Source organism: Leucopleurus acutus (genome assembly GCF_964270905.1).
Source record: "Leucopleurus acutus genome assembly, chromosome: 18".
NCBI classification, from domain to species: domain Eukaryota; kingdom Metazoa; phylum Chordata; class Mammalia; order Artiodactyla; family Delphinidae; genus Leucopleurus; species Leucopleurus acutus.
In genome coordinates, this window is record NC_139160.1 from 20,292,288 (window position 1) to 20,308,238 (window position 15,951).

The window sequence follows — 15,951 nt, forward strand, 5'->3', positions numbered from 1 at the left end:
AATTTTTCCTGCTTTCAAAGTATTACTGTACTTTCACTCTCAATATGTTAAAGGCATATTCATGCTTGAAAAATACCCCAAATATAAAGAAATAAGAACGAATAAAGAGACTAAAAAATGTGAAAGAATGAGAGGTCTAACATATAACTAATAGGGAGTATACAAAGAAGACAGAAATGACAGAGAAATAGAGGAAGGCACAATATTAAAAAAAAATAAATTTTTCTAGAATTGATGAAAGACATGAGTCTTCAGACTCAGGAAGCAAAATAAAGTGTACAGTCAGGTAAATCAAAATAATATATATCTATACATATCATAGCATAAAGTACAGAAACACCAAAGACAAAGATATGGGAAGAAATCAAATGGAAAAATATAGAAGATTTTCTACAAACTTAAAATATGTAGACAAGCAAGGATTTTTCCATAGCAAAACAGAGGCCAGAAGGCATAATGTCTTTGATATACAATAGAAAAGAACTGTCAACTTAAAACTTTATACTAATACAAATGAAAATTTTGTACAAATAATTGAAACTTCTAAGAATGAGGAAAGACATTTCAGAAAGAAGACTGTATTTACGTACCCTCACTGAATGAACTACTTAAGGATGCATATTATAAAGGAAGGAGAGTAAACCCTAAAATAAGTGAGATGCAAAAGCAACAGTAAGTTATACTTAGTGGATTTACTAGAACCCTGTACACAACACTTAGCATACATTCTTTTCAAGCTCATGTGTAATATTTATAAATTTAACTATGCATAGACTATAAAGCAAATATCAACAAATCTAAAGAATCAATATCAAACAAAATATTCTCCAAACACAATGCAATTAAATTAAAAATCAATTTTAAAAGATAACTATAAAAATATATTCTATCTCCAAAATATACAAACAACTCAATATCAAAAAAAACAAACAACCCAGTCAAAGAATGGGCAGAAGACCTAAACAGACATTTCTCCAAAGAAGACATACAGATGGTCAACAAACACATGAAAGATGCTCAACATCACTAATTATTAGAGAAATGCAAATCAAAACCACAATGAGGTATCACCTCACACCAGTCAGAACAGCCATCATCACAAAATCTACAAATGATAAATGCTGGAGAAGGTGTGGAGAAAAGGGAACCCTCTTGCACTGTTGGTGGGAATGTAAATTGATACGGCCACTATGGAGAACAGTATGGAGGTTCCTTAAAAAACTAAAAATATAATTACCATACGATCCAGCAATCTCACTACTGGGCATATACCCAGAGAAAACCATAATTCAAAAAGACACATGCACCCCAATGTTCATTGTAGCACTATTTACAATAGTCAGGTCATGGAAACAATCTAAATGCCCATCAACAGAGGAATGGATAAAGGAGATGTGGTACATATATACAATGGAATATTACTCAGCCATAAAAAGTAATGAAATTGGGTCATTTGTAGAGACAGGGATGGAAATAGAGACTGTCATATAGAGTGAAGTGAGTCAGAAAGAGAAAAACAAATATCGTATATTAACGCATACATGTGGAATCTGAAAAAATTGGTACAGACGATCTTATTTACAGAAATAGAGACACAGACGTAGAGAACAAACGTATGGATACCAAGGAGGAAAGGGGTGGGGTGGGATGAATTGCGAGATTGGAATTGACATATATACACTATTGATACCATGTATAAAATAGATAACTAATGAGAACCTACTGTATAGCACAGGGAACTCTACTCAGTGCTCTGTGGTGACCTAAATGGGAAGGAAATCCAAAAAAAAGGGGATATACGTATTCGTATAGCTGATTCACTTTGCTGTACAGTAGAAACTAACACAACATTGTAAAGCAACTGTACTCCAATAAAAATTTTGAAATGTATATATATTCTATAGGAAACTCATGGGTCAAAAATGAAATACTGGAAATCAGAAAAGATTTAGGAGTGATTTTTTAAAAGACCGTACATCAAAACTTTTAGGCATCAGCTAAAGCACTAAGTACCGGGAAATCCATGGCCTTAAATGCTCTTATGAGAAAAGAAAAATAACTAGAAATTCCAGGAATTAGAAAAAGAATAAAACTACAAGAAAATAGACCAAAGGAAATATGATAGATAATATCAGAAATTAATGAAAAGGAAAATACCAACAGTCGTTAAACTTAAAAGCTGATTTTTAAAAAGAAACACAATAAAAACAGACAAACTTCTGAAAAAATGAATAAAGGAAAAAACAAAGGCACAAATGTACAGGTGTTAGAAATTTAAAAAGGGAATCAAGTATGAATATAGCAGTATGAATATTTTTAATTTCCTTATTTAAATATTTAGTTGGCATCCTGGAAAATTCTGTAACAACCATGTTTATGATTCTGAAACGATTCAAAGGAGCATGGAATGCATCAGAGCACAGCGTTAAGCAAGATGACAACGGTGAAAGTGCTGAGCAAATAATAAATGTCATAGAAATAAGTTCCACTAATTCCTATTATTCTTATTTATGAAATAGTGTATCCTAGGGATAAATCACTTTCCTATTTCCTACCTAAAGTAAAGGGCTGTTGGGACTTCACTGGTGGTCCAGTGCGTAAGGCTCCGCGTTCCCAACGCAGGGAGCCAGGGTTCAATCCGTGGTCAGGAAACTAGATCCCACATGCATCGTGCATGCCGCAACTAAAGATCCCGCATGCCACAGTGAAGATCCCGCGTGCCACAACGAAGGCTCGGCGCAGACAAAATAAATAAATAAATATTTTAAAAATAAATAAATAAATAAAGTAAAGGGCTGTTGAAGGGCTCAAATATGATGGTGTAACAACGAAATCCTACTTAGCTATTAAGAAGTGATGATGATGATGATCGTGATGACGACAATGGTGAAAGTTATTTCAAACTTCCACACCTCCTTTCACATGTTGATGCTCTGTTTTTCTTCCTTTCCCTCTTCTCATCTACATCACTTGTTATAAGACTTGGTAAACTGTAATGCTCTTGGAGTAAACATAAGTTGATGATTGATGAAGTGACAATGTTTCAAAGGACTTTGGTCTGTCTAGTGAGAAAAATAAATGTAATCTGCCTGCTCATTTGGAGCCTGGAGCTTGGTGGGAGCTTGCAGAAAAAATTTTGAGAATTTCCATAAACAAAAAATCTATACAATGAATTAGGTGTGAGTGTTCACCCTATTTTCCGAAAGCAAATCTGCAGCGCAAAGATCTTAAAAACTTTATTAAGATCAGAAGCAGAACTGAAAACAAAACCAGCACATTCTGACAGCAGTCTGGCTATCAAAGCTATAATGCCCCTTTTGTGTCTCTCTGTTCTTTTTTTCAATACAAACACTGATCTCAAGAAACGTCTGTGATCAGGTGATGTGTAGAACGGAAAAATCCCTTTTGGAAGTCTTGCCAAGCATGGGTTATACTAAAAGGAATGGAATCTGATAAGAAATACCTATTACGAACTCATTCGCATTTAATGAAGCCCTTCAACTACCAACACCAATAACTTTACAGGCACAGTAATTTATAAGTATACTAAAATTTTTAGGGACTGTTTACTCAAGGTTCCACCTTAAAAACAAATGCCCAGTGAGCACATTAGAAAAGGCAAGGCTTAAACCACAAGTTGCCGCTCCTGCAATGGACGACTCTGGTGACCACTTCCAACTCCAGCATTCTATGAAAAATACCTTCAAATTTTAAGATGATACTTCCAAATTCCAACATGGTTCATTGTGTTTTGGTGTCTTCCTGCTGACTGTCAATTCACAAAACACAACCTAGTCACCACAAGCCAGTTCCAAAATATATACACTAAAATATTCTCCCTTCCCCTTTGAATGAGATAAGATCTTCACAAAAGAAAGAGGGATGCAAGTTTGAACTGAGCAAAATTCCTCCCCTTTTCCAGTTTAAGAAGACATTGTCCATTTTCTCCGTTTCTAGAAAGAAAAAAAACACTATCCTACAACTGAGACTTTCTTCAGAAAGGTCAGTCACAAGGTGAAGGTATATTTCCTAGGGATAGAAATCAAAATTCTTAGGAACAATGAAACTTCATTTTTTGTCCATAACAAAAAATATTAAATCTGTGCTTTCTAAGGCAATCCTAGCATGTAGGATGCTTCTCCCAAGCCCTGCAAATACAGAGCTATAGTCTGAGGTTTAAAGATTAATTCTCCAAATGAGCCCCCAAAGGAATGTGGGGATACAGGTTATACAGCCATCGGGAAGTTGGCTCTTTCTGCACATTGTTTAGCAGCCAAAAGGATGCCAGGCTTCAGAAAAAGTAGCCAAAAAGGATTCCTTGTATGGCGTGATAACATTTTGCTCAAGAGACGGCCCCCTTCTCTACAGACAAGGCCTCACCATCCACTCCTAGGAGGCTGGGAGAGAAAGGGGCTTCTAACGAGTAAACCAGCTCCTGGCTCTGTGCCTTTCACCCCAGGAAAGTAAAACCACACCGAGAGTTCTGGAAGGACTACGATCAAATGCTGTAAAGAACTTGCATATCCTGGCTGCCTCTATTCCAGAACCTCTCTGAGATGAAACTTTTAAGCTAAGCTCCCTATTCTTAGTTGCGTTCACAACACCATTACACCCGCCAAAAGCCTCTCTGCTCTGGGTTCTTCTCGTTTTCTAAGGTACATTTTCTGCCTCAGTCTCATCAACAACAATCTCTCCGACAATTTAAAACAGATTTTACATTTTGGGAGGCTTTCCTGTGTAACCCAGGCTCAAAGCGTTCGTTCCCATATAGGAACAAGCCTTGCTTAATCACTTTTATTGTTCTTGGCCACATTTCTTGGATTAAGACACTTTCTAACAGGAAGAGACCCAGTAGCACATACATTAAATCAACATAACCTTTTGTTGTGAACACCAAGAAGCCAAGATTAAAAGCCCAGTTCCTCAGAACGCAGGCTACATAAACAGCGATAAATTAATGTTTTCCACAAACAGGACATTTCTGTCACGAGAGGAAAAACTAGAAAACACTTCAGTGTTTTTAACTGTGTTTCACAGTGAAGGTTTTCTTTCCATGTGCTAAATAAACCCGTCTCTAGTCTAAGATGGGAACTGGGATGCTGGCACGAAGCAGCCATCTGACATTTAAAGATAATGTTGCTGAGAGATCCTGTCAGCCAAGAAGCTGGTGAGGCAGTGACTCACCACCACCACCACCATCACCTCCATTGTCATCATTATCGCCAACACCATCAAATATTTATGACTGTTTACTCGGCTGGAACATGCAACGCATCCTGGAGGGTGTAATCAAGTTTGACTGGTTCCCATGCATTCAAAGTCCCTTCACAGGATCTCTCTCTTATTTTGGAACATACAAAATCAGCAATGTCTACCTGTGATTTATTTAAAAAGAGAAAAATGTTAAAAACACAGTGAGATCATGTTTAATTTTAAGTATAGAAACATGAAATCTGTGGAACTTGAAAAGCAGCTTCTCTGCACTACTTTATCGAGCAACTCTTTTTCTCTGGCTACTAGAAATAAGAGAAAAAAATCCTAAGCACTACAGAAAAGATAGTGTTCGGGGTATTTATTGATAAAGCCTACTGAACTTGCCTCTTTGTTAAAGCTGTTTCACACCATGCTATATCTGAGCCAGTCTACACTGTGTGCTCAAAAGTAATTTACGGTATTTCTTTAATTTTCTGAAATTTATACAGACTTCCCCAACACATCTAAATTAGTGACAATTTGATTAAATGCTTGATTTGATTAAATGTTTCTGTCTAGAAAATGTCTTTTCAAAATCTGTATGATACTGTTTATATGTGGAATCTAAAAAATAAAACAAACTAGTGAATATAATAAAAAAGAAACAGACTCACAGATACAGAGAACAAACTAGAGGTTACCAGTAGGAAGAGGGAAGTGGGGGGCAATATAGGGGTAGGAAATAAAGAGGTACAAACTATTATGTATAAAATAAATAAGCTACGAGGACATATTATACAACACAGGGAAAACAGCCAATATTTTATAACTATAAATGGAGCACAGCCTTTAAAAACTGTGAATCACTATGTCGTACACCTGTACCTTATATAATACTGTACATCAACTATACTTCAATTAAAAAATAATCACTCAATCAAATGGACTACTAAAAAATAGAATATGAGTTTTTTTTCGCTGCCATAATATCTCATTTGTAACTATCACGGAGAAAAAATTAGACTGAAGGGGACTCAGCAGCTCTCCTACAAAGCAGTCCTTTTGCAGCAACCTGAGTGCCCTGTTTCTTTTGCAGTTAAATGGATTGGCAGTTTCTCCTCCAAAGGCCAAGAGTCAACAGAATTCCACCATGCCTCTTCACCATACCCGAGAAGAAATACCTTTTATTTTGTTGACTTAGTTTTCATGAAGGGTAGAAAAGACATGAAAAGGCCACAGTGCTCAACCCTGGTTGTTATGAAGGGGACGTCTGTCATGATCACACACAAGCACAACGTTCTAAATTCCTCCTGGTTACCAGCTTGGGGGGGGAGGTGGGATGTGGGAGTGGAGGTGGAGTTTGAAGACAGCAAAAACTCACATAGACAACATGACTATCATGTGATGTTATTACTCAGCATATCTTAGAAGACTTACAATTTAATTAGATGGCACTGGTATTTTCTAGATATTATTATACATTTGGAGATAAACAGATAGGTCACCTACCATTTCACAAGCTACAAATAAATCTTTTATGCAAACATAACATTCCACCTTAAATTATTCCCAAACTGAGAAATAACTCAATTCCAAGAGTCCAATTCCTAGAGGACATGTTTCAACTAAACCCAATAATCAAACAGGAATTAAAGGCCTTATAATTGAATAAACAAGATGACCATCTCCTGGTCACTTTTCAGATTGCCCTAGGTTACTATTTTATATTACACGTTTACATTCATGAAGTAAATTTGATAGAAGGCATCAAAAATAATTATATATGTATAGGGACTTTCACTGGTGGCACAGTGGATAGGACTCCACATTCCCAATGCAGGGGGCCTGGGTTGGATCCCTGGTCAGGGAACTAGATCCAACATGCATGCTGCAACTAAGAGTTCACATGACACAACTAAGGAGCCCATGTGCCACAACTAAGGAGCCCATGTGCTGCAACTAAGGAGCCAGTGAGCTGCAACTAAGACCTGGCGCAACCAAATAAACAAGTAAATATTTTTTTAAAAACCTAGTGAATTTATTAAAATATAATAATAATAGTTATATCCATATATATAGTACCTGGCTTTCAAAGAGATTAGAGGACTTACATACATTTTTCATATACCCTGATACAGTATCTCTGAAAAGTAAGAGACATACTTTTTCTTAATCTTCCCCATTTAGTCATCAATTCCTTTAAAGAGTTCAACACTAGAGAATATGTCTTAACACATGGAATTTATTATTTATTATTAAAGTAGGAGATGTCGGGGCTTCCCTGGTGGCGCAGTGGTTGAGAGTCTGCCTGCTGATGCAGGGGACACGGGTTCGTGCCCTGGTCAGGGAGGATCCCACATGCTGCGGAGCAGCTGGGCCCGTGGGCCATGGCCGCTGAGCCTGCGCGTCCAGAGCCTGTGCTCCGCAACGGGAGAGGACGCAACAGTGAGAGGCCCGCGTACCGCAAAAAAAAAAAAAAAAAGTTGGGTGCTTAATGATCCCTTTATTTCTTTCCTTTCCTTTACTTAGAAATTCATCACAAAACTTTGTTTACAATACTCCATACACTTCCTCTTCAACCACTGTCAGTTTCAACAAATTCTCTCTGTTCTTGAATTAAAGACTCCTGAGATTCATATTCCAATATAGTCTTTCTACCATCTGAAGACGGCAACGTTATTCTACCCTCAACTAGGCTCAACGTAAAAATCACCCTATCAAAACAAATTTTATTAATGCTTTTAAAGCAAAATACAAAGTTAAGATTAGATTCTCTAGTATTTGTAGAATTTTATAGTTTACATCATGCCAGAAGAAATATGTCATCTATAGCCAAAAGTTTCTCAGTGTATATATATATTTAAAACAACAATGCAAAGTTAAATCTATTTACTTGCTGCATGCAGGGCTGCTGGAGGTGAAAGTGTCAGGAGTAGGTAAGTGACGTAAACAGACCAACTACATAGCTCTTGGGTTATTTCCCCTATATGGGTTGGGATTAGAAGGCAGATGTTTTAGGGAGATAATGAGTCAGTATCTGTAGACACCACTCTACTGGTTCTATCAGGCAACAAGGTAATCAACATTCTGTTGCAGAAGAAACAGCATGAATGGCTTACACAAGAAAACTCAAATGAACTAGAAACCTGGAAAACTGAAAGTTACATATGTTGAGCCTCTAGATTATCCTAATAGTAACCTACATCTTATTTACCAAAAATAAGTAAGAGCCACTTAAAAACATGACCAAGATTTATTTTTCACTCCCAAGGAAAAAGATACGCAGTCCTAATGAAATGCGATGGAAATCCATTTTTGACTGCAAAGAAAGCTGCAGAAGACTCCTAACTCTCAGTGGTCAACCAAAACAAACAACAAAAACCCTAAAAAAATAAACGACGTTATTATCTATCATAAATTAATGCTATACCTGGTTTACTGGGAATCCTGTCGTTTAAAGTTTGGCATATTGTTACACAGCACAAGCCCTGCTAGTTAGGTGCTACTCTTTGCACATTAAGATAATGCAACTGAGGCTTCCCTGGTGGCGCAGTGGTTGAGAATCTGCCTGCTAATGCAGGGGACATGGGTTCGAGCCCTGGTCTGGGAAGATCCCACATGCTGCGGAGCAACTAGGCCCGTGAGCCACAACTACTGAGCCTGCGTGTCTGGAGCCTGTGTTCCGCAATGAGAGGCCGCGATAGTCAGAGGCCCGCGCACCGCGATGAAGAGTGGCCCCCGCTTGCCACAACTAGAGAAAGCCCTCGCACAGAAACGAAGACCCAGCACAGCAAAAATAAATAAATAAATTACTAAAAACTCCTACCCCTACCATCTTCTTTAAAAAAATAAAATAAAATAAAAAGATAATGCAACTGACAAGAGTGAAGGCTGCACAAAGGCTTGAACTTTGCAACTTTGTTTTAACAGTAGACATATATTTGATAAAACAGCTCCCCTTCTCTCCTGACATCCCAGATGTGAGTCAAGAATTTAGGAAACAAGGAGTCAAAATCTGGCCAGAGAAGTTGACAGTCACAGCAGCAAAGTCTAAAAGTTAGACCTTAAAATAGTTTTCTTAACTTCAGGGCTACTTAGTGCATTAATAGGTTACACTGTGTTGTGCTTAATCAGAGTCAATACAGAACACTGACCCATCCTCAGCAAACACTGACCTAATTTAATGGGCTAAAGACAGCAAACTTTGTATCTTGCTGGAGTTGCCCAGTGCTTCTCCTTAATTTTCTCCGGTGGCCTAAAGTGAACAGGCTCAGTCAGCGCTGGGTAGCAAACCGAATGGCACCAATAACCCCCCCAAACCTGCAAGGCCCTAATTTGTCCCAACCCCCAAACCTTTTCCACTTCCTTCATCCTTCCTCCTCCAAAATCTACATCAATACCCGAAGAAAATATACCAACAAGTTTCCAAGTACCAAACAGTCAAAACGTATAAATGATGCTGTATAAATTATTTTAAGAAACCAAAACATCTTGTCCTATTGACATTCAGAGAAGTCTAGTGCCAAAAACGAAATTAACGGCATCACAAATGTATTAGAAAAGATATTTCTTCAATAATCTTCATGTGATTTACTTCAAAGGGTGATCAGAAAAGATGAAAGAGAAAAAAAGAAAAAAAACTGATGGAAATGCAAGCAGTTATTTTTTTTCATCGAATTTGATTATAACCTTTATAGTCAACCTACCTTAAATTTAAGTAAGTCAGCATCTGCAGATTAATGATGGCCTCCGGAATGACTCTGATACAATTATGATACAAATTAAGAATTTCCAGTGATACAAAATGGCACAATTCCATTGGAACTTCAACCAGTCTGTTTTTAGATAAATCTATAAGAAAAGGAAAAAATAGCTTGTTAATAACTCTTCAACATAATCTAATACAATCTTATCAACTATCAATACTTTTTCCTTAACACATTTTAAAATAAACATTATCATCTACATTTAGATCAACACTATCATTTTTTGCACCATTGTTACTATGGTGTTGTGATTCCCGTTTCCTAGCGTTGTATAGCCCAATTCATATAGAAAAGCAAAAATACTGCTGAAACAGTTTTAGCTCTATTTTTTTTTAATAAATTTATTTATTTTTTGCTGCACGTGGGTTTTCTCTAGTTGTGGCAAGCGGGGGCTACTCCTCGTTGCAGTGCACAGGCTTCTCATTGTGGTGGCTTCTCTTGTTGCAGAGCACAGGCTCTACGCATGTGGGCTTCAGTAGTTGTGGCACGTGGGCTCAGTAGTTGTGGCTCACCGGCTCTAGAGCGCAGGCTCAGTAGTTGTAGTGCACGGGTTTAGCTGCTCTGCGGCATGTGGGATCTTCCCGGACCAGGGCTCGAACCTGTGTTCCCTGCATTGGCAGGCGGATTCTTAACCACTCTGCCACCAGGGAAGTCCTAGCTCTTTATATTAATTTGTAAACTCAGGCCAGGTATAAGGACAACCGAATCAACATTTACTTTTCGCTCCATCTGAAAATTATTTTTCCCCTGGACAAATATGTAAAACTGAATCCTTTAATATATCAGAATACACATAGTTACCTTAATATTTCATTTATTTAATTCAATTTTGCATTCATAACATATTATCTCTCAGAACATGTCTTTTATACCTTTCCCAAACAAACACATAGTAGATACTAAAGTATTTCATTCACTAGAATTACTGAGCACGTACAATGTACAAGAAAGAGATAAATCAGTCGTGTCTATGAAGGATGGATACTATACCGCATGACCTTCAGTAAAACTGGCTCCCTCGCCAAATGTACCAAAGACAGTAATCACGGTCTACAGAGTAATGTAAACATACAATACAGTTCACAGTATCACCATCTCAACAATAAAAATATGGAATCGTCCTTAACATGGTAAACGTGATTGTGAAATGCCATGAAACGCTGAATATAAAAAAGAGCCACCAACTCTTGAAAACAGTAACTCAACAACAACAGGGCACCTCACCCTTATTTAGCAGGGGCTTCATCGGTATGAATTGAAGATGTTCAGTAAATAATACTTCAGATACACTTAAGGAATCACACTATGTGGGTGAGGGACTTAAATAGGTCACTATTATAATGAAATATAAGTCAAAAAGCTACCTCGCTGACTGACCTTCCAATAGATAAACACATAAATCAACAAAAACAGGTCTAGATTGCTTCAGAGGGGGAATTCCAGGAAAGTTTTAAGGGATAATTCTGATTAATATTTAAACCATTTCAAACCATATGAAAGGAAGGGAACTTTCCAAATTCTTATTTAAACAGCAAGGTATAATATTGATACCATCAACCAACAAAGAAAGTACACAAAAGGGAAACTACATATGAATCTCCTTTCCAAATACTGATGTGAATCCTAAATTAAAAATGAGCAAACAGGGCTTCCCTGGTGGCGCAGTGGTTGAGAGTCCGCCTGCTGATGCAGGGGACACGGGTTCGTGCCCCGGTCCGGGAAGATCCCACACGCCGCGGAGCGGCTGGGCCCGTGAGCCATGGCCGCTAAGCCTGTGTGTCCGGAGCCTGTGCTCCGCAACGGGAGAGGCCACAACAGTGAGAGGCCCGCGTACCAAAAAAAAAAAAAAATGAGCAAACAGAATTAAGCACTTACATAAAAAGATTAACATACTATGATTAAGTGGGACTTATTCTAGGAATATAAGGATTTTTAAAAATTATTTCAACAATTCATCATATAAAAAGAGTGAAATATGAAATAGTATATGATCATCTCTCCACTTTCATCCTTGTTTTCCCTTCCCCTTCTTCTATGATTCACACCGCAGTCAACTTCTTTTAAGGTCTCTGAGAATTTCAATAGGAAAATCACATGCAAAACTATCAGCTGTCCAGGGTCTGGCCAACAGTATCACCCTGATCCTTTAATTGAACTATTTTGTATTTTTCCAGGAATTCTTTTTTTGATAGTATTGTATTATCCACTATAAATAAAGTTATAAGGTGTTAATGGTGGGCACCTGTCACGCCGGAACCTACAATGCTAGCCAAATGAACAGACCTCCGTGTCCACTGAGTCAGTGAGAATTTACCTATGCAACGCACCCCTATCATCCTGGGTTTGTGTACCGGTTTCTAAATTAAAAGGGAAGAAATCACAAAACCTACATGTAGCTTAGATTCTTTCAATGCCTGTATAGCAATAGAAACAGATGCCTAGATTAAATTAAAACAAAGCTGAAAAACAGAAAGGAACAAAAGTTTTCCTTTCCTGTTTGTTTAGCATCACTACCCAGATTATTGACATTTTCATCAACATTTACTAAGTACATGATTTCTGCAGAAATGAAAAACACAGAGGGCTACTTTTTAGAAGTTTATCATTTGAAAGATGAAAGGCACAAACCCTGAATTGAACCATAAGGTAAAAGGTTCTAATTGTGCTTAAAAAAAAAAGTACAAATAAAGAGCTAAAATCCAGATGGGTAAATGTTATCATCCCTTGAGCACTTCCATCAAGCCAGGCATTATGCCTGGAGCTTTGCATCTAGTACCTCATTTAAACCAATGCAAGGAGCAGTGTCACCGCCAACCTAAAGATGAGGAAACTGGCTCAGAAAGCTTATGTGACTTGTCCAAAGCCACAGAAATAAGTAATCATATTCACACCTAAGTATGTCTAACTGCAAGGCCTGACTGAGTTCCCCACGTGAGACCACTCTGCAAGATCATGATGTGTCCCACAGCTAGATTATTAGGAAGATATGGTGATTAAATCTTCACTGCATTTTTATTTACCCAAAATGCAATAAAAACAGAGTCAACATGTTCTGTGTAAAGACTCAGAGGATAAGAAAGTTATAAACATTAAGTTCAAAAGAGAAAGTAATGAAAACAATATGTCACCTGATGGGCTAAATTCTGGAAGTGGCTATAGGAAACTTGGTAAGTAGAAACTCTGGCTTCAACTGCCAATTATCCTAATCTTACATAAGCACTCTGTTTCACTAAAGAGTTTAGAATGAGTTTTCAAATACGTGACTTACTTTTCCTGCTTGGGTCTGAATATCATTTAATTCTCATCTAACTTTCTTATTGGAAGAGAAAAAGAGGGTGCGAAAAACCGAGCAGGTTTGCTTTCCTATAATTGACTTAGGCTCACGCAGAAATCATCTTGGATCCTCGGACATCCACTAACCCGCAATGGGAAAGATGCCCAGAAAGGCTGGGGAAGTCAGTCTGGATTAAGACGTTTTGACTTTGATAATCCAGAGTGGATAATCCGATTATAAACAATGGAACAAATGACATACCAGCTTGTTCAAAAGTCTTCCTATCAGCTGAAAGCAAAGAACTAAAATGGGGTCTGGTCCCTCTTTTAAAACACACACACGTACACACACGTACACACACACACACACACACACACACACACGAGGAGGAAGAGATCCAGGACTTAGTTGTAATTAAAGACGTGAGCAGACGGTCAGTTCATGGTGCCCACACAGATGTGAGTGTCCCTAACTGGGACTTGGAAAGGGCAGATCCATGCCAGAGACAGAGAGAGCTCAAGTAGCAAGCAGAAGCCTGGCTGTCCCGGTCATGACGACAGACAGACCAAGATGGGAGCAATGAAGGTTCTCCAACCCAGGAAAGACAGAAAGAATAAGAGCTCAAAGGTAACAGGCAAGTGTTAAGGAGGCAATCTGTATCTTTAGTTTGAAATACAACCCAAACCAGCTTGGGCAAACGGGTCAGGAGCTGTGAGAAGCCCAGTACTTTCCGAGTGATAGAAAGATAAGTAAGCTTTTAAACTAGAGATAAACAGTGATGAGGAATTTGTGTTTCTTTCTGTTGTTTATTTCTCTAATTTTGTTATAAATACATGGAGGGATAAATGAACCCACTTATGAGCTATTTCCCTAAATAAAGTATTCGCCTAGCATTTCGCAATCTCGTTGGTATACTGGAATCACTTTTAAAAATCCTGAAGTCTGGGATCCATGGCCAGAAGTACTAGGGTGTGACTTGGGCATCCCTGTATATCCAGTTGATTCCCACTATCCCAGGGGAAACACCGGTGATGCACCCTCTCAGCTTCCTACCTAAAGCAAGACCCACCAACAGGAGGCGCTCTCCTAGGAGCAGGCGATCAGGCCCAGGAAGGGTCCGGTTTAGACAACAGGCTTGGGAAAGAAAGCCTGTGCCAATCCAGGGTTAACCACCGCTCAATGAGATTCTTACTCTAAATTCCAACTCAACTGTTTTTTGGATACAATCAGAGCAACAAAAGTCCGATCTGCAACGGAGTTTTCATATCATCGGTTGGCTACGATCAGAGAAAATTTGGTTTTTTCCTCACTGAATCTTCGCCATAACCTAGGGAGGCAGGTGCTGTTATAACTCCCTGGTATGTGTGGACACCAAGGCCCAGAGAGGTTAGGTAACTTGCCTGAGGTGACAGAGCTAGTAAGTGGCAGAGGCAAGAACTGAACCAGTAGGTAGTTCTGAACCACTGCCGGGTCAGCCTTGTAGGACTGCGATTAGGGAAGGTCAGTTGTTCTTGTGCGTATCTCTAATTTAAAAAACAATAATAATAACAGATCCGTTTCTGGTGCCTGATCAGGAGGCATTAAATGATCCCAAAGCTCTGGACTAAAAGTAGGTGATCTTTGACCAGGTCCTAATATTTTCTCCAGGAAGAAGAGCACGTGTCATGGTGCCCGGTTGCCTACCCCCAAGCTGGACTCCGTCCTTCCTTGCTGGAAACCTGCCCGGCGGTCTAGCCTGGCCCTGGGGAGCGGGGTCCACCGCAGCTCTGGGCAAACAGCCGGGCAGCAAACCGGAACTCCAGAACCACGTCCTCCTCGTGTCTGCTTCTTAATTGAAGCGTTCACATGAGAGCAGAGCAGCCAGAAATAAAACAATAAGTTTCGACCCGGCCAAAACAAGCTTTGCAAAGCCCTAAAATAAAGTAGCCAAAGGAATAAAAATGAGCAGAGGAGGGCAGAAAAACAGTCAGTGGAATCTGGTATGCAGTCAGCACCCTCAGAGGCACCATGTTGTTTTTGTATAAAAAAGGAAAGTGATGCCTCAGGAGGGACTGGACGGGGCCTCCCACTCTCCACCGACGGCATGCTGAGCTATCAGCCGCCACAGCCGCCAGCAGAAGCCTAATGGACCAGCACAGCTGGCAACCTAATTTGCAACGTCTTGCTTTCTGGTCAGAAGAAAAGGCCTGATCACTGGCGGTCGAGTCACGCCCAGTTCCGAAAGGACCAAATGAGACATGTTTTGAGTTGAAGGATAAACATGTTATCATGGAAGTTTAATTTTAGCCTATTGGCACCTATCATGATGTCTCAATAACTGGGTGAAATATGTGTCCTTCACATATAAATCTAACCCCCTGACCCACAGACAAGCATATGGGACCCAATGTCTTCCTTGTACTGAAGGGACACTCTGTGCCAGGCCATCTGCACCCTCTTGCTTGGTCCCTCCTGGGTCCACTGTTCAGAGATAATGTTTGGGTGGAAGGATGGTCTGGGGCCGCTTGCCCTGTCTGGACAATCCATATCCCTTTTCTTCTAGGTAGGCAGGGGTCTCTCCAGAAGAATCTCAGCTATATCCTTCTACAGGGGAGCACTCCACAATGTCCTGGGTGTCGGACTGCCCCTACTCTTTCAGCACAGACACCCCGCCCAGCCCCGTGATTCAGCCCCCATGGGGCACTCCCGGGACAACTGCACATTTGGAAATGCTCTGGA

The 15,951-nt window shown here is 39.3% G+C and overlaps 1 protein-coding gene across 5 annotated transcripts in view; it reads right to left on the reverse strand.

Moving 5' to 3' along the window:
* LRCH1 (leucine rich repeats and calponin homology domain containing 1) overlaps positions 1-15,951 on the reverse strand; it is a 192,928-nt gene that overhangs the window by 87,672 nt on the left and 89,305 nt on the right. For 4 of the 5 annotated variants that reach the window (XM_082859639.1, XM_082859637.1, XM_082859641.1 and 1 more), the window contains exon 2: positions 9,900-10,044. In XM_082859639.1, coding sequence (XP_082715765.1) covers positions 9,900-10,044 — 145 coding nt within the window. Of the gene's footprint in view, positions 1-9,899; positions 10,045-11,183; positions 11,288-15,951 lie in introns of those variants that run through there. The other variant, XM_082859640.1, reaches the window with a different exon arrangement.